General features: G+C 44.3%; 1 protein-coding gene across 6 annotated transcripts in view; it reads right to left on the reverse strand.

The window, feature by feature from the left end:
- syne1b (spectrin repeat containing, nuclear envelope 1b) overlaps positions 1-19,828 on the reverse strand; it is a 478,102-nt gene that overhangs the window by 310,997 nt on the left and 147,277 nt on the right. For all 6 annotated transcript variants that reach the window (XM_067989374.1, XM_067989378.1, XM_067989371.1 and 3 more), the window contains exons 37-45: positions 19,503-19,656; positions 15,233-15,858; positions 12,643-12,822; positions 11,334-11,484; positions 9,074-9,232; positions 7,923-8,105; positions 4,855-4,956; positions 2,374-2,577; positions 2,072-2,279 (exon numbers count right to left, since the gene is read on the reverse strand). In XM_067989374.1, coding sequence (XP_067845475.1) covers positions 2,072-2,279; positions 2,374-2,577; positions 4,855-4,956; positions 7,923-8,105; positions 9,074-9,232; positions 11,334-11,484; positions 12,643-12,822; positions 15,233-15,858; positions 19,503-19,656 — 1,967 coding nt within the window. The remainder of the gene's footprint in view (positions 1-2,071; positions 2,280-2,373; positions 2,578-4,854; positions 4,957-7,922; positions 8,106-9,073; positions 9,233-11,333; positions 11,485-12,642; positions 12,823-15,232; positions 15,859-19,502; positions 19,657-19,828) is intronic.

Below are 19,828 nucleotides of genomic sequence, written 5' to 3' on the forward strand. Positions count from 1 at the left end.
TCAGCTACGTACAGTGTTTGTGGCCTTACAACCATAGAGGTTTATAGCACAGAAGGAGGAGGCCATTCATCCCATCGTGTCTGTGCCGGCTCCATGCTACAGCAATCCAAAATAATCTCACTGCCCTGCTTTCTCGCCATTGCCCTGTGTCAATCCCAAACTAATCCCATTGACCAGCTCTCTCCCCGTAGCCCTGTATCAATCCAAAACTAATCCCACGGCCTCACTCTCTCACCATAGCCCTGTATCAATCCTAAACTAATCACACTGCCCTGCTCTCTCCCCATAGCCCTGTATTAATCCTAAACTAATCCTGCTGCCCTGCTCTCTCCCCATAGCCCTGTATTAATCCTAAACTAATCCTGCTGCCCTGCTCTCTCCCCATAGCCTTGTATCTTCCTCTGCTTCAAATATTTATCTACCCTTCCCCTAAAATCTACAATGATCTCCACCTCAACCACTTTGTGTAGTAAAGCAACAGCCCTAAAGGCTTTCTACATAAAGCTATTACTCCTAACCTCTGACCTCACTCTCTTAGAGTCAATTTTAAAATGAGGACTCCTCATCACTGACTCCCCAATCAGACGAAAATAGTCCTTCCCTTTTCATTCTTCATAATTTTTTTAAAATCTCTATTAAATTTCATTTAAGCCTTCCTCTGCTCCAGTGGAAATAGTCCCAGCACCTTGTCTCTCCTCATAACTATAGTTTCCCATCCCAGGCATCATCCTGGTGAATCTACTCTGAATGCTCTATATAGCTTTAATTCCCTTTCTTTATTGGGGTGATGCTTCTATTCTATCTTCATTGGTTTTTGCAAACATGAAACTTTTCTTCCTGGTTAGGAATTGTGGAAAAAATAACTTATCCCATGCCTTGTATATGCATAGCTGTAGTATTAAAATAGACTGTCACATTGAGATTGATACAGGATTGAATGAGGTCTCACTCTCTCCCCCAATTCTTTCTCTCTCTCTCTCTCTGGCAGTAAACTAGCAGTAGCGGGGTGTATAACAGGTGGTCGATTTGTCACCGCTTAAAGTTAAGATCAGCGCTAAGGTCTTTTATAGATTGGAGGTGGATACCTGCACAGCCTTGGGGACATTACACTGCGCCTCCAGATCTGGACAGATCCAGCACAGACATGATGGGCCAAACGGCTTCCTTCTGTGCTATAAGCTTCTATGATTCAGCTGGCCAAGGGTGACCGATGAGGGAGGCTATATCCAGAGTCTGGGATGCCTAAGGACCCAGTGGGACACATCACGGTGTTTGTAGGGGAGGAGCAGCCAAGCCTTTGGGCTTTCTTCGTGAATATTATATGTGTTTGCTCTGTGCTGAATATTTATTTTGGGTGGGTATACAGTGAGATGGATGAGGAACTATCATAGTAACTGCACGTCATGGGAAATACTTTCAATGGAACATCAGTGACTAAAACTGACCAATCGTAAATGGCGCTACAGAGATGATTTGAGGATCTGATTGGTTCCCGGCACTGGAACCAGATTGGTTAAATTTGACAGGATGAAGGAATTGGGATTTGATTGGCCGTAGTTCCACAAACTGAATGCCATGTGCAGATCAATTCAGCTACAGTCTGAACAGACGGAAAAAAGACTGAACAGGCTGGGGCTCTTTTCTCTAGAGGGGCACCCTAACAGAGGTCTTTCAAATTATGAAGGGGTTTGATAGGGTAGACGTAGAGAAGATGTTTCCACTTGTGGGGTGTCCTAAACTAGAGGCCATAAATATAAGATAGTCACTAATAAATCCAATAAGGAATTCAGGAGAAATTTCCTTACTCAGAGAGTGGTTAGAATGTGGAACTCACTACCACATGGAGTGGTTGAGGCAAATAGCATAGATGCATTTAAGGGGAAGCTAGATAAGTACATGAAGGAGAAAGGAATAGAAAGATATACCGATAGGGTGAGATGATGTAGGGTGGGAGGAGGTTCATGTGGAGCACAAACACTGGCAAAGACTAGTTGGGCCAATTGAGGTTGTTTCTGTGCTATAAATTCTATGTAATTCTATACAATACACTCGAGTAGAGAGTTCTCCTCACCATTAAAATGCTGTTCCAGTGCTTCCTGGAGTCTGCCTTGTGTTTTGGAGGATAGCTGGTTGACAGCTTCGTACTGTTTAATCAGCTCGGTGACTCTGCTGCCCAGTGCCTCCAGCTCTGTGGAGTGATACTTGCGACAGAGGCTGTTGAGATTCTCTCGAGCAGAGTCGATCCTGCTCTGCTGGTTGACCAGCTCCATATCCAGTTCCTGCAACGACAAACAAAATAATCAACAAGAAAATAAAAGTTGGGAAGACAAATTGAACGCAGCTGGACTTCCCACCTCTTCGTCGTCACCGTACCTTCACTTTCTTCAGGTCCTCTGTATCCCGGCTGTTGGCACAAGCGGAGAACGATTGCTCCACCGTGCGCAGCCAATCACTGAGCTTCTCGATGTAACTCTCCATCTGACTCTTCTGGGTACTAAAATCTCTCAGCGTTTCTTTGGCCACCTCAGACACTTCCCGAGCATGTTCCAACTTCTTCTGTGAATCGCCTTCTATTGCCTGTGGGTGTACAACAGTGATCGGTTAGAATATTCAGCGAAACATAGGTGTAGGCCATTCAGCCCCTCGAGCCTGCTCTGCCATTCAATTACATTATGGCTGATCTGTAGCGCAACTTCATTTACCCACTTTGGTTCCGTATCCTTTGATATCCTTACCTAACAAGAATCTATCGATCTCAGTCTTGAAAGCTGCAATTGTCCCCCAGCATCCACAGCCTTTGGGGGGAGAGAATTCCAGATTCCCACTACCCTTTGTGTGAAGAAGTGCTTTCTACATTACAACAGTGACTACACTTCTAAAGTACTTAATTCACTGTAAAGCGTTTTGGGGCGTCCTGAGGTTGTGAAAAGCACTATAGAAATGCAAGTCCTTTCGTTCTTTCTTTTTGTGACATCAACCCTGAACGGCCTAACTCTAATTTTAAGATTATGCCCCCTTGTACTGGACCCCCCCAACCAGAGGAAATAATTTCTCTCTCTCTACCTTATCAAATCCTTTAATCATTTTAAACACCTCAATTAGATCACCCCTTAATCATCCATACGTGAGTTATGTCCCCTACTGTCAGAGACTGTGACTGTTGTGAACAATGCCCCTGACCAGACCAGTGAAAGTATCTAAAATGCCATCTGCGGAAGGAGCAGGACCCAGTAAACATACAGCGCACACCTTTAAAATGTTCAAAAAAGGGTGTAAGGATAAACTCAGCAACTACAGGCCGGTCAGTTTAATCTCGGTAGTGGGGAAACTTTTAGAAACGATAATCCGGGACAAAATATAACGGTCACTTGGGCGAGTGTGGATTGATTAGGGAAAGCCAGCATGGATTTATTAAAGGCCAACTTGATTGACTTTTTTGATGAGGTAACAGAAAGGGTCGAAGAGGGCAATGTGGTTGATGTGGTCTATATCAAAAGGCGTTTGATGAAGTGCCGCATAATAGGCTTGTCATCAAAGTTGAAGCCCATGGAATGAAGGGGGCAGTGGCAGCATGAATACAAAATCGGCTAAGTGACAGGAAACAGAGACTAGTGGTGAACGGTTGTTTTTTGGACTGGAGAATGGTGTACAGTGGTGTTCCCCAGGGGTTGGTACTAGGACCATTGCTTTTTTTGATATGTATTAATGACTTGGACTTGGGTGTACAGGGCACAATTTCAAAATTTGCAGATGACATGAAACTTGGAAGTGTAGTGAACAGTGAGGAGAATAGTAACAGACTTCAAGAGGACATAGACAGGCTGCTGGAATGGGCAGACACGTGGCAGATGAAATTCAATGCAAAAAAGTGTGAAGTGATACATTTCGGTAGGAAGAACGAGGAGAGGCAATATAGACTAAATGGTACAATTCTAAAAGGGGAGCAGGAACAGAGAGATCTGAGGGTATATGTTCACAAATCATTGAAGGTGGCAGGGCAGGTTCAGAAAGCAGTTAAGAAAGCATACGGGATCCTGGGCTTCATAAATAGAGGTATAGAGTACAAAAGCAAGGAGGTCATGATGAACCTTTATAAAACACTAGTTCGGCCACAACTGGAGTATTGTGTCCAGTTCTGGGCACCGCACTTTAGGAAGGATGTGAAGGCCTTAGAGAGAGTGCAGAAGAGATTTACTAGAATGATTCCAGGGTTGAGGGACTTCAATTACGTGGAGAGACTGGAGAAGCTGGGGTTGTTCTCCTTAGAGCAGAGAAGGTTGAGAGGAGATTTGATAGAGTTATTCAAAATCATGAAGGGTCTGGACAGAGTAGATAGAGAGAAACTGTTCCCATTGGCAGAGGGGTCAAGGACCAGAGGACATAGATTTAAGGTGACTGGCAAAAGAACCAAAGGTGACATGAGGAAAATTTTTTTTACACAGCACGTGGTTGTGATCTGGAATGCACTGTCTAAGGGGGTGGTGCAGGCAGATTCAATTATGGCTTTCAAAAGGGAGTTGGAAAAGTAGTTGAAGGGAAAAAATTTGCAGGACTACGGGGATAGGGTGGGGAAGGGGGACGAGCTGGATTGCTCTTGCAGAGAGCAGGCAAAGAATCAATGGGCCGAATGGCCTGCTTCCACGCTATAACCATTCCATGATTCTATGAAAAACCTTTCCTGATTGCTCAGTGAGTTTCTCCAGTGAGCTATAGGGACATGCATGAGTCAACACTGCAGCCCCAGCTCTGCACCCTGCACCCGCACCCTGCAGTGCAGCCTCGCAATTCCTGTCGTTACCTTTCATCATAAAACATGGGCAAGAGGGGAGAAACATATCGAAATTTTTCGCTTACCTGCAGCACAGGCAGTGGCTCCTGACATTTGGATACCTCCTTCAGTTCGGAGACTTTAGAATGTAGACTCTTGAGTTTCTCCCCTTTACTTTTGACCTCAGACTGCAAGTCAATAACAGAGAATGAAAGTATCAGTCAACTGACAGTCGGATCATACAGTGCCATTTGAGCTGAAACGCTCTTGAAGGAATACAAAAAAAAAAAGGAGAATGGCATCAAATTATTTGATTTCAAAAGAGCCGAGTTCAAGGAAATAAGTTCAAAGAGGATCACTGGGGCACAGGCAGAAGGAATTTCATGCCGAGGCTCCTGTCAAATTCAATTCCGACCAAATCAAAACAGATTAAGGGGCAACATTAGTGGTTTATTAGGAGATGTAAATAGGAGCTTTACAGATAAGCAGAAGGCTATCCAAATGCACCCAAGAATGGTGTACGACAAATTCTAAAGACAAGCAAAAGCAAAATGAGAAATGTAATGAAACACTAAGTGTAAGATTACTGAGAATAAATTTCCGCTTGTGGGGGAGACCAAAAGTATGGTTCATAAATATAAGATAGTCACTAATAAATCCAATAAGGAATTCAGGAGAAACTTCTTCACCCAGAGATTGGTGCGAATGTGGAACTCGCTACCACATGGAGTAGGTGAGGCGAATAGCATTTAAGGGGAAGCTAGATAAACACATGAGGGAGAAAGGAATAGAAGGTTATGCTGATAGGGTTAGATCAAAAGGGGTGGGAGGAGGCTTGTGTGGAGCATAAACACTGGCATAGGCCTGTTGGGCCGAATGGCCTGTTTCTGTGCTGTAAAATTCTATGTAATTCCAAAACATCTCCAGCCCCTAGTGCTGGTGGACTAGGAAAAGGCAGAAAATCCTGCAGGCCCTTCTCACCTCCGCACCCAAACTCCCAATGTGAGGCCCCATTATACGAAGCTCTGCGCCAGGAGTGCAAATTCATACAATCTACTCTCGGCAATCCAGGAGTCACGGTTGTGTCTACGTATTAGCAGCTTGGTGGTACCCACGGTTCTAGAGGAGCCAAGTTTACAGCATAATAGTCTTTGTTGGCACGGAAGATATGGAGGAGGGAAGCAGTGGGGTTGGGCATTGTAAAGCAGGGTGCTGTGTGCACAGAGTGATATTCTGATCAGAATGCTGGCTAGGCCTATCTCCTTGCTCATGGGCATTTCACCTTGCGGTCGCACAGTAACCTATCTGTGCACGTGGAGAGAATGTTTAGTTCTCCTTTGGCCTGGATCAGGGCCCGTTCAATGTTGGCTGATTCCCGCACTCCATGTTCCTCCAGATTCTGAGTGTCTTGCTATATTTTTTGCTCAGTTGCAGGCTGTTATGTGGCTTCTGTCGGTCCCTTCAATTGCAGAGCCAAACTGGTGTGATTGGCCAAAGTAAAGTGGGCTAGCCAGGTATGTTCAAATGCTATGGGTTCGTATTTGCCTAGGAGGGAAGGTTTTTTTTTCATTCTTGAGATGCAAGGCCAGCATTTATTGCCCATCCTTAGTTGCCCTTGAGAAAGTGGTCGTGGGCCTTCTTCTTAAGCCACTGCAGACCATGTGGTGAAGGTGGTCCCACAATACTGTTAGATAGGGAGTTCCAGGATTTTGACCCAGCGATGATGAAGGAACGGTGATATACGTCTAAGTCCGGATGGTGTGTGACTAGGAGGGGAACTTGGTGGTGATGGTGTTTCCATGCACCTGCTGCCCTTGTCCTTCTAGATGGTGGAGGTCACGGGTTTGGGAGGTGCTGTCGAAGAAGCCTCGGTGAGTTGCTACAGTGCATCTTGTAGACAGTACACATTGCATTCACAGTGCACTGGTGGTGGAGGGAGTGGATATTTAAAGTGGTGGATGGGCATCAGAGCAGCTAAAATAGCAGCACCGAGAGTGAGGCAGCACATTGTCTAAGGATAGCCACAGAGTGACAGGAGCGCGATTGAGCCTCTGATAGTACAGCTTTGGACTCATGCTAGCTGAATTGGTCTCGCCAGAAGTGCGACTTGTGCAGGTCGGAACAGAAGGTTGGAGCAGAAGGTTGGGGGTTGATCCAAGCGTAGCTTTCAAAATCACTAATCCATGGCCATGTTAAAGAGCTGAAATACCAGGGGATGGATTTTAACTCGGGGATCCCAGCATAAACGGGGCGTTTAACGGCCTGAAGATGGCGTCACGACCCTTTTACGCCGGAGCTCCGACTTCCACCACCTTCGAAGGGGTCTAACGCCTGTTTCAGGCGGTTGGCCCTTTTAATATGCGAATCGGGGTCTTTCGACGTACGTAGGACCCCAATCGCTATTTTAGTTCAGTGTGCGCTGTGCACACGGCGCCCAGTATCAGCTGAAGGTCCAACCGCAGAGGAGCCCCCAGGTAAGTACTTATTGTGGGCCTGTGATTCTTCTTTTATGCACTGAACAAACAGCGTGCCAATGAAAGAAGAGAGCCAGCTGACCAGCTCCCAATCTTCCAGCTCCCACTTGCACAATTCCCACCGTAAGCACATTTGCCAGCAGGAATTCCCAATTTAACTTCTCAGTTTAAGAATGCCTCTTTGGATGTCCACCAGATTTGATCACTGACTTCCTTGGGGGGCAATTTTAACCTAACTCATCTGACGGGAAACTGACGTGCTCGGGTGCAACGCTTGATTTAAACCCCACCCTATATTACTCTCCATTGGCTTCAGTGGAGAGTAAAATCAGGCAGGGTGTAAAACCAGCGTTACACATGATCCTATTGGTTTCCCAACTAGCAGTTTAGGTTAAAATTGCCCCAATAATTCACTGACCCATTGGGAGCAACTTTAACCTAACCCGCCCGTCGAGTGCAACTTTCTACATTAAAGTCAATGAAGAGTAAGTTGGACGGGGTGTAAAATCGGCTTTCAACCCGATCCTATGGGTTTCCCGACCAGCGAGTTAGGTTAAAATTACCCCCCGTCTCACCTGAGCAAAACTGACCAATGGACAACAATGAAAATTGCACATGTTAACCCAGGACATTAAAGCAGTATTTCATCGCACGACCAGAAACAAACTCTTGTGATCTACCTGGAACTCCAGCAGCCTCACTTCTGTTCTCTGGCTGTCATTCAAGTTGCTGATCATTTCATTCAGTTCAGAGATAGAACTTTTGGACCATGTGTCGATCTCATCGCTGATGTTGAGCACATCCTCCCACAGTGCGAGGCTCACACTTAGCTTTTCAATGTTGTCATCCAGTCGCTCAGATACCTGTTAGGGGAGAAAGTACATGGTCAGCTATTAACAAACGTGGCCACTCTAAATACCACAAAACCTTCTAGCCCAATCAGTCTCTTGTACGTACGATCTAATCAGGACAGAACCAATTGGGAGTTTCTAAATATGAGAACATCGGCCAATGATCATCTACATTTTAAGGTCTAACAACGTGGAGCTTTCCAACAATTCAGAGAATTTCAGACAAGCATGATAAGTGTCCCTTCTCATGGATGAGTGCAGCTCCAACAACACTCAAGAAGCTCGACACCATCCAAGATAAAGCAGCCCGCTTGATTGGCACCCCATCCACCACCCTAAACATTCACTCCCTTCACCACCGGCGCACTGTGGCTGCAGTGTGCACCATCCACAGGATGCACTGCAGCAACTCGCCAAGGCTTCTTCGACAGCACCTCCCAAACCCGCGACCTCTACCACCTAGAAGGACAAGGGCAGCAGGCGCATGGGAACAACACCACCTGCACGTTCCCCTCCAAGTCACACACCATCCCAACTTGGAAATATATCGCCGTTCCTTCATTGTCGCTGGGTCAAAATCCTGAAACTCCCTTCCTAACAGCACTGTGGGAGAACCGTTACCACACGGACTGCAGCGGTTCAAGAAGGCGGCTCACCACCACCTTCTCGAGGGCAATTAGGGATGGGCAATAAATGCCGGCCTTGCCAGCGACGCCCACATCCCGTGAACGAATAAAAAAAATAAAAAAAATTTCAGGACCATTTTCTTTGCCCCGGACAGAATTAACCAGCAATACCAGACGTCGATAAAAGAAAGCTTTGGGTTCAAGAGGACATCCAATACCAGCTGCAACATCTGTGCATGGACAATCATGTGAATGAGGGAGAAGGCAGGAAAGAGATGGCAACGAAAATTTCTTTATCGATTCAACAAGAACACAGAAGAGGCCCAAAATAACACGACTATGGATCATCCTTACATCTAGCCACTGGTCCAAGACATTGTCCAGATCCTGCTTGAGTGGCACTGGGTCACAGCCGTGAATCTTCTTCAGTTCGGCCAGCAGTTGTTTGCCTTTCGAGGTGAATCCATCCAGCTGCTCCTGGCTCCCGTTTAACTCGGACTTCGCCATTTCATGCTGGCCAACAGACAGAAAGAATCAAAGATAGACTTTACCAGACATTTGATCCCACCATTAAAGATGTCCGCCTGGACCTTCCGCTGGGGGGAGGTTTCTCCAGCGGCAGAACTACCGCAGAAACGGAGCAAACGGCTGAAGTGGACCTTTCTCCAGGGGTTTGCGCCGACCTCATGCCAAAGTAACGGCAGGAGAATGGGAAAACCCTGAGGAAGTTCAAGGCCGTCATATTCATCCTATGGCTAATTTTTGTAACACAGCGCAGAATTATTTCTAATGATATAAACCGACCCATGCCGAAAATAAATACTTACAAACGCAGAACTTTGTAAGCCCTTCAATGCAGGAGGTGTCCCTTGTGATGAGGCATGTTGAAATGTCCACATCATTATCTATCACCACAAGCTGAATCAAGGCTTCACTCTCACATGGTCAACACAAGCCAGCTTTTATTTATTATCACCATCCTCACAAGCATGGGGTTGTCCAAGCTGAACCAATTGGCTGCTCTGAGCAACCGCCAATCAAGAGCAACGAGCTTAAACCAATAATTCAAAGATCACCTCCACACGTTGTATCTCTACTTTAATTTTGTGAAGATGAAAAGATGAGAACAAATGGAGGAAGGGCATTGGAGGATGGCCCTTATGAAAATGGTTAATGTTTGCTTCAATTCTAATAGGAACATTGGAAATTTAGAAGTGGGAAATAGCCAATTGGGTCAAGAAGCCCATAAGAACGTAAAACATTAGAAATAAGAGCAGGAGTAGGCCATATCGCCTCTCAAGCCTGCTCCGCCATTCAATAAGATCATAGCTGATCTTCTACCTCGACTCCACTTTCCTGCCCTATCCCCATATCCCTTGATTCCCTTAGTGTCCAAATATCCATCAATCTCAGTCTTGAATATACTCAACGACTGAGCATCCACAGCCCTCTGGGATAGAGAATTCCAAAGATTTATAACCCACTGAGTGAAGAAATTTTTCCTCATCTCGGTCCCAAATGGCCGACCCCTTAACTTGAGACTATAACCCCTAGTTTTGGACTCTCCAGCCAGGAGAAACAACCTCTCAGCATCTATCCTTTTTTGATTGATCTTATCCCCATCTTCTCATTATATCCCTCTTACTCCAGAAGACCACCTTCAATTTATTTTCATCAGGGCCATCCTCCAACATCTCTCCTTCTGTTTGTTCTAATCTTTCTTTTTAACTTCACAGAATATATATTGCCATGTAAAATATTTTTGACTTCTGCACTTTACAGTAGAATGTGGTGTTAATTAGATGATTCCAAACGACCTATGGTATCGGGCAGAGTGCACAAGACTTTATAGCCTTTAGAAAGTAGCTAATTTTGTTGACGTTTAGACAATGCATCCTCTGAATAAAGAACCTATTTCAATAATGTACACCGATAGGGGAAAATGTTCGTCTTGACTATATGGGCGGTAATCTGGCAGATCAAATCACCCCCCCCCCCCGCCATTATAGAACCCAATAATTTCAGATTAGCGCCCATGTGATGAAGATGAAAATTTAACCCCACACCATCTTCAAAATAATGACATGTCCCATAGCACTTCACAGAGGTTAATAAATAGGCGGCAACATTAAACAGTGGCAGGAGACGGATGGGGGCTTTTGTAGGAAGGGAGAGAAAGAAAGTGAGCCATTGGGATTTAAGGAGAGTTCTCCCAGAGTGTGGGGTAAGATGGACAAAGGCTATAGATGTTTCTTTAGCTACAACACAATGTATTCGATCCTCAGTTAGAACAGCTGAGGACAAATGCTGGTTCTAAATGATAACCAAGGGAGCATGCTTGCCCGTTCCTGATGTTTATGTACCAGAGGAAGGAGAGGCACTCCTGAAACGAATGTCATGGTGTGTCTTCCAACACATAGCATGTACGGAGATTGTCGTAGCCTGGGCCAAATCAGCTAAAGATGCTAATGGATGGGAAAGCGAAAAATAAGGGAAAATCCCCAAATCATTATTTGAGCTTTGTAACTGATTATGATTTTGTTAAAATATATTCCAACTTTTGTAGGGCTTCTACACGCAGAGATTAGCGATTAACGGGGTTGACAGCACGTACCCTGGACAGTGTCCTCCTTAAGTCTTCTTGGTCCAAGAGACTTGATTTGATCACAGCTACAGCTTCAGAATTTTTAACCACTTTGAGAAGAGCGGACTTGGAGCTCTGATATTCTCTCATGAGGGCAACCAGGAAGCAGCCCTGGTCCTGACTGTAATGAAGAAATGGTAAATCAGTGTGATGTGTGTCTGCAGGGGAGACTGAACACTCTTCATTTGCACATTCCACAGAAAGTCATTTAATAGTATCTATATTTTACCTTGGGGTAGAATTTCCACAGAGGATTCTCCCAATCTCCTGCAGTAACTTTGGTGGAAACCCCAGAGAAATAGAGCAAATGGTTTTGCCAATTTCCCACCGGGCGACTGGGAGATCCACCCCCGTAGAAATTTTAACCATAGTGTAGGGCAAGCTCTGCCTGTCCATAAACCTTACTTGCCATTGCTGTGATTTTTGGTCAAACTTTTCTGTCAACATTTCCCATTCAATTTTGCTATGTCAACTGTCACAAATGTAGTTGTAGGCTGTGGCCACTAGGTGGTGCTGTGGAGTGAGTTTCTAATGTCTCTCTCCCAAATTTGTCACCATCTAAGAACATAAAAATTTATATTCGTCAACTAACCCTGGGCAACAGCATAGGCTGTTTACTAGTATTATAAAAAATCTTTATGAATGCACAGACTTCAGACATCACACAGTCTAATATTGTGTAAGGTAGTGTAGTGGTTATGTTACTGGACCAGTAATCTAGGGAATGGGAGCTCAAGTCCCATCATGGCAGCTTGAGAATTTGAATTCAGTTTAAAAATCTGGAAATAAAAAGCTGATATCAATAAAAGTGACCATGAAGTTGTCGGATTGTTGTAAAAATCCAACTGACTCATGTCCTTTAGGGAACGAAACCTGCCATCCTTACCCGGTCTGGTCTATATGTGACTCCAGTCCCACGCCAACGTGGTTGACTCTTAACTGCCCTCTGAAGTGGCCTTGCAAGCCACTCAGTTGTACAAGCGCAACTTAGGATGGGCAATAAATACCAGCTTTGCCAGTGACGCCCACACCTCAACAATGAATAAAGAAAATATAAATTTGTGTCATACTCAAAAGAAATATAAATAAACAAAGGCCCACACACAATGAAGTTGTATGTAACTAATTTGGATATCCAATAAAATTCAAATAATTGTAATTTTACACATTTTTACACATGTGGTTAATTTAGTTGCACTGAAGATAAAAATAACCAGGATTAGTCATGAATCAGCGAGATAATACCAGCCTCTCATCTGATTATTTTGACTGTGCTTACATGTCATTGATCAGCTTTTTGGTGTCATTCCAGGTCACTTCCAATAAGTTAATTTCTTTCTCAGCTTCCGCAGCTAAAGACTTATCTTTCTGAGCCAGTTGCTTTGCTTTATCCATCAGCCACTGCAACTCATGCTGCTGGGAGCTGAGATCTTCCTCAAACTGATTAAACAGCCTCAACCTACAGAAGGAAAAGACAATCACTGGTTAGGCTCAAGCACATCAGCGAAGTCCAGGTTTAAAACTGTTCTTTAAATCTTCTTCTTCGAATTTTCAATTCAGATTGGTTCATCAGACTGGAGTTTCCATTTGGATTTTTTAAGCCAACACAGCACTGATCTGTACCTCAACTCCATTTACCTGCCTTTGCTCCATATCCCTTGATAACCTTACACAACAAAAATCTATCAATCTCATTCTTGAAAACTCCATTGCCACCAGCATCCACAGCCTTTTCAGGGAGAGAATTCCAGATGTCCACGACCCTTTGTATGAAAAAGTGCTTCCTGATTTCACTCCTGAATGGCCTTGCTCTAATATTAAGATTATGTCCCCTCGTTCTGGATTCCCTCACCTGCAGAAACAGTTTCTCTGTTTCTACCCCTAAATCAATTTAAATACCTCGATCAGATCACCCCTCAACCTTCTAAATTCAAGGGAATACAAACCTATTCTAAGCAACCTGTCCTCATAATTTAACCCTTTTAGCTCTGGTATCATTCTGGTGAATCTGCACTGCACCACCTCCAAGGCCAACATATCCTTCTAGTGCAGTGCCCAAAACTGTTCACAGTGTACAATCGAAGCATAACTTCCTTTTATATTCCAGCACCATTGAGGTAAAGGCCAACAGTCCATTAACCTTTCTGATTACTTTTTGTACCTGTGCACTAGCTTTTAATGATTTGTGTACATGGACCCCTAAATCCTCCACAGTTCCTAGTTTCTCACCATTAAGAAAATATTCCGATTTTGTTTTACTTGGATTCAAAGTGGATGTCCTCACACTTCCCCACACTGAACTCCATCTGCCACTCACTTAGTCTGTCTATGTCGCTTTGTAACTTCCTGCTCCCATCTACACAACTTACTATGTCTCCTAACTTAGTGACATCTGCAAACGTGGATATACAACTCTCTATTCCTTCATCCAAGGCATTAAAATGTATGGTGAAAAGCAGAGGCTCCAGTACAGATCCTTGGGGATCACCACTTGTCACATCCTGCCAATCAGAGTCCGTTCCCTTTACCCCTACTCTCTGTCTCCTGCCTCCCAACCAGTTACCGACCCAAACACCTGAAACTGCTCACGTCTGAAATGAGCAAACACGCCAGCCTAATCCCAAATTCATCCATACTGATAAATTCAGGAAAATCTCAGTTTGGATTTGGAAAGATCTTCCGAGCTGATTCCTAACTGTAGTGTGACTTGTAATTGGAATAATCAGTGCGATTTTAAAGTTCGCTAAAGGAAGAGGATGTATTTATGCAGTACCCTATCACGTCCTCAGGGTGTCCCAAAGTGCTTCACATTGTGAATTACTTTTGAAGTGCAGTCACTGTGTTTTGTAAGCAAACACAACAGCCAATTTGCTCACAGCAAAGTCCCAGAAACAGAAAATCAGATGAATGACCAGATAATCTGTTTTTGGTTGAGGGATAAATGTTGACCAGGACACGAGGAAAAACTCCCCTACTGTTCTTCAAAAAGAGCCATGGGATCTTTTAAGGGGAGGGCAGACAGGGCCTCGGTTAACATCTCATCTGAAAGACGGCACCTCCGACAGTGCAGCACTCCCTCAGTACTGCACTGGAGTGTCGGCCTAGATTTACGTACTCAAGTCTCTGGAATGTGGCTCGCACCCTCAACCTCATTGGCAGTGAAGCACTTTGGGACATCCTAAGGTTGTGAAAGGTGCTATACAAATGCAAGAGCTTTCTTTCTTTAATCCAGAGTGAACCAGTTAGTAATAAACATATTAAAAAGAATTTAGAAGCTAAGGTCCTGGAAGTCTGTCAACACTTTTAGAATCAAAGGCACAATGTGACATCACGCATTTGATCCAAGTTATATAGCAGGAGATGGTAGGGTCTGTACAGTATTCCTGCACAAAGCTTGCATTGAAATCATTCCTTCAACTCCTACAATAAGGTATTTGCTTTAGTGACTCAACAGACCTTTAAAAAAAATCAATTTGACAGCTTCTTGAATGGAATTGAATTGCTTGGGTTTGGAAGTTAACTTCAGTTTTGCACAATAGCTGAACCCCCATTGTTACTTTTGAAGTATTACAATGCTCTCTTTTGGGTTGGTGGGGAGTGGTGAATTAAACTCTGTATGTCAGGGGACTTTCAAAATAGGGTCCAAAGAATGGCTGAGGGCAGAGTGAGTTAAAAGTAGATCAGAGGTGATTCCAAGTCTAAACATTTTTCTCTCCAATATTTGATAGGGCTAAAGGCCATGAGTCAAATAGTGTGACCTTTGTTGTTTCCAACTGCTGAAAACAGCATTATTCTAGAAATTAATTTTATACATATTTGACCATTTGAGTCCAAACTGTTCCAAACACATCACCTTTGAGTATATTCACCTGAGCTGTAAAGCTGGTAGTGTAGGTTCTTTCAAACCCACGTTGTCTGCCTTTTCTTCAATGTCTTCAATGGTCTTCAACAACTGTTCCTTGCGCTCTTTAAATGATTTCCACAGGGAGTTGAGTGCTTCGGCCTCACTTTGTTTGGTGCCCAGGAGGTTCTGGGCAGACTCTAGTTCTGCCTCGAGTACTTCAGCCAACGCCCTACAGGAGGTCCTTGAGTCAGAACCCACATCCTTCACATGGCACTGAGCTTTACTGATGAGTGCATCAAGGGCTGTAGCTTGGGATTCCAATTGTTTAATGTCTGGTGTCACATCGCCCAGCTCCTTATCCAACAACTCCGTCTTCACCTTGTCCCAGTTACTTGCAGTCTCAACAGTCTTTCTAATCCTATGAAGCACGTTTCCTGCAACTCTGTGGGTTTCCAGGAAAGAAGCCAGTTGTTTTAGGACCTCTTTCCTTCGCTCAACAACCTGATTAGCCTCCTGGAAAAGTTGAAAGCACTCCTCGGTCCTGCCGTGGAGAAGTTGGTCCTGTGGCTCACACATGGAGCATAGCTGGTCCACCTGATCCTTCAGGCTTTGCTGCTCGGCACACTGCTGCTCTACAGCTCCTGCCTGGTCCTGCACATCGAGATAACAGGGTGAGAATTACAAAGGGTTAACTCAAGGGGGCCGGAATAGAAAGGGGTTGAATTTATGTAACAGTTATATAAAGCTCTGGTTAGACCCCATCAGCAGTATTGCATTCAGTTCTGAGCACCACATCTCAGGAAGGATATATTGGCCTTGGAGGGGGTGCAATGTAGATTCACCAGAATGATACTGGGGCTAAAAGGGTTAAATTATGAGGACAGGTTGTGTAGACTAGGTTTGTATTCCCTCAAGTATTGAAGATTAAGGGGCGATCTAATTGAGGTGTTTAAGATGATTAAAGGATTTGATAGGATAGATAGAGAGAAACCATTCAGCCCCTCAAGCCTGTTCCGTTATTCAATTAAATCATGGCTGATCTGTGTCTTAACTCCATTTACCCGCCTTGGTTCCGTAACCCTTAATGCCCTTGCCTAACAAAAATATATCAATCCCAGTTGTGAAATTTTCAATTGACCCCCACCCTCAACAGCATTTTGGGGGAGGGAGTTCCAGATTCCCACTATCCTTTGTGAAAAGTGCTTTCTGACATCACCCCTGAATGGCCTAGCTCTAATTTTAAGGTTATGCCCCCTTGTTCTCGACTCTCCCACCAGAGGAAATAGTTTCTCTCTATCTACCCTATCAAATCCTTTAATCATCTTAAACATCTCAATTAGATCACCCTTTAACCTTCTATACTCAAGGGAATATAAGCCTGGTAAGTCTAAAACTTTCCCTTGTGGGGCCAGGAGGATTAGAAGTGTTCCTCCAGGCCCCACAAGGAAGGTCTCGGCCTCCCCTGCCCCAGTCTCCCACCACCTTCCCTAACAAAACCTCCTCCCCACCATTTACCTGCAAACAGGCGAGCAGCCAAGGACCGTCCGATCTCCCCTTGTCGCACTCGTTCTGCGTCCTCATCCTGCCCGTTCCATGCGGGAAGTGGACCAGTGGTATTCAAACAAGGCCAGGGAGTTAAAACAGCCCAGGCCTGAATTGAGACAGGCGAATGCGTTTCGCTCCCGCACCCCCTCCCCCTCCCCCAATCATCTGCCTGAATCTCGCTCCGGGTTAAAATCGACCCCGTATTGTTAAAATCCGCCTTCGTTGAGTTGCAATGCACACATCTTTGTTTTTGCCACAATCCCACTGCAATTTATTCAGTTGTTTTGTTTTTCTCTCAGATGAAAGACCTTTTAATAATTGTGACAGTGAAACTCCCCCGGCCACTGAAGTTATCCCTCGATTACTCAGAACCTGCTCCCAGACTCAGCACCAATCACACCAGAAGTAATTGTTTTCGAGTGCTGAGCTGCTGTATTACATGCAGTCCACACTCCATTAGAAGGCTCTGTTGCCTGTGAAAGATCATTTAATTTAGTAGCAGACAAGTTTACTCAACAGCGAACATGCAAGTGAATTAGAAGCAGTCTTATGAGGATCTGTCCAGCATTATCTTACTCATTGCAGCTCATGTGGCTTTCAATTTTGTGTAAACTTCAGTTTCAGGCTTGAAAGTTGTACGTGCTGAGGTGGGGAAGGGAGAATAGAGGCAGTCTTAATCTCGCCCCATAATCGGCATCTACTGTGGAATAGCTAATGTGACATCTGTCAGTCGGATGAAGTGTGATCAGACGTTTATTTAAATGAGAAGTATGAAAAAAGACAAACTAGCTTGCATTTATGTAGCACCTTTCATGACTTCAGGGCGTCCCAAAGCACTTTGCAGCCAATGAAGAACTTTTGAGGTGTTGTCACTGTTGCAATGTAGGAAACGCGGCAGCCAATTTGCACATCAACAGCGATGTGATAATGACCAGATAATCTGTTTCTCAGTGTTGGTTGAGGGATAAACTTTGTGCAGGACACCGGGGAGAACTCCCCATCTCATCTTCGAAATCGTTCCACAGGATCTTTTACATCCACTTTAGAAAGCATTCAACCCATCCAAAGGACAGCAGCTCCAACATTGCAGCACTCCCTCAGTGCTGCACAAGGTGTGTCAGCCTGGATTACGTGTTCAAGTCTCCCTACAACCTTCAGATTCAAGAGGTGAGGGCGCAACCCCTGAGCTACATCTACTTAGAATACCCAGGCACACAGAAGAGCGAGGACACTTGCATCCAGTCAGTCTGGACTAAGTTTCAGAGATAAAACAGAGATGAGAGTATTACCAGAGTCAAGGGTCATTGTTTGATATAACAGCCACCAGGCATGATAGTCCAGTGGTGAATGTACTGGGTGACTAATGAGTTCAAATCCCACCATGGCAAGTTATAAATTTAATAAATCTGGAAATATATTCTCAGGATGTGGGTGCTGCTGGCAAGGCTGACATTTATTGTCCATCATTAGTTGCCCTGAGAAGGTGGTGATACAACTGAGGGGCTTGCTAGGCCACCTCAGAGGGCAGTTAAGAGTCAACCACGTTGGTGTGGGACTGGAGCCACTTGTCGGCCAGACCAGGTAAGGACAGCAGGTTTCCTTCCCTAAAGGGCATTAGTGAATCAGTTGGGTTTTTACAACAATCCCACAGCTTCATGGTCACTTTTAATGACACCAGCTTTTTATTTCCACTTTTAAACTGAATTCAAATTCTTGAGCTGTCATGGTGGGATTTGAACTTACATTCTCTGGATAACTAGTCCCAGGCCTCTGGATTGCCAGCCCAGTAACATGACCACTACACTACCTTATCCAATATTAGACTGTGTGTGATGCCTGAAGTCTGTGCATTCATATAGATTTTTCATAATACTAGTAAACGGCCTATGCTGCTGCCCAGGGTCAGTTGATGAATGTAAGTTTTTTTTTATACACAAGATAGTGATAGAGTTAGGAGTTGGTTACTTTTACTGATACCAGCTTTTTATTTCCAGACTGAATTCAAATTCTCAAACTGCCATGGTGAGATTTGAACTTGTGTTCTCTGGATTACTAATCCAGTAATATAACCACTGCACTGCCGTACCCTCTGTAACCCCAGTTATTAGAACCCCCCCAAGTCATTTGTACCTTCCAATTGTGTTAACTGCCCTAGTTATCTGTCAGTGTATGCTTAAAGTGTATGCTTAAAGGAGCAGTGTGTTCATTGAACAGTGTTTGGGAAATCTGTCTGCAACAAAAACCATTGTTGTATCACTTGAGTGTTAAGTCATATTGAAAATCACATTTGTCTGCTCTCCTTCTGCCCAGTGACAGAGACAATCCCTCTTTCAAACAAGTACATTATTCATAAATAATAAAAACAGAAAATGCTGGAAACACTCAGCAGGTCAGGCAGCAGCTGTAGAGAGAGTTACAGGTCAATTGCATTCTGATGGACGGTCATTGACCTGAAATGTTAACTCTGTTTCTCTCTCTACAGCTGCTGCCTGGCCTGCTGAGTGTTTCCAGCATTTTCTGTTTTTATTTCAGATTTATAATTACGTTATTCAGCTAATTACTAGATCTGATAGAGGGGTTCAAAATTATGAGGGGCTTATATGGTAAATGGGGAAAAATATTATTTCCATTGATGGAACAGGAAATGGGGCAGGGTGTAAATCGGGCTGCCGATTCGCTATTGCCCGGTTTGCACTAAGACCCATTTCACCCCCAATGCATTTTTAAAACAGGGATCTGCAGAGTTTTACCTTTATGTGATTCAAAGCGGGCTGCAGATCTGTAGAACTGATCTCGGCGGTTGACTGTAGGCCACTTAGAAAGCGTTCAACCCAGTAAGAAAATCTTAGCAGATGTTCATCAAACTGCTGGTGCTTCTCAATTGCCTCCTCAAAGAAACGAATCCTGCAGAATGAAAGCAGTATTATATAATTAGCACTTGGAATATTTCTGCTCCCCTGTTTGCTCAGTGAACTGCATTGGTGTGGGACTGGAGTCACATATAGGCCAGGACAACAGGTTTCCTTCCCTGAAGGACACTAGTAAACCAGTTGGGTTTTTACAACAATCCAACATT

Source organism: Heptranchias perlo, chromosome 8, assembly GCF_035084215.1.
Source record: "Heptranchias perlo isolate sHepPer1 chromosome 8, sHepPer1.hap1, whole genome shotgun sequence".
In the NCBI taxonomy this organism is placed as follows: Eukaryota; Metazoa; Chordata; class Chondrichthyes; order Hexanchiformes; family Hexanchidae; genus Heptranchias; species Heptranchias perlo.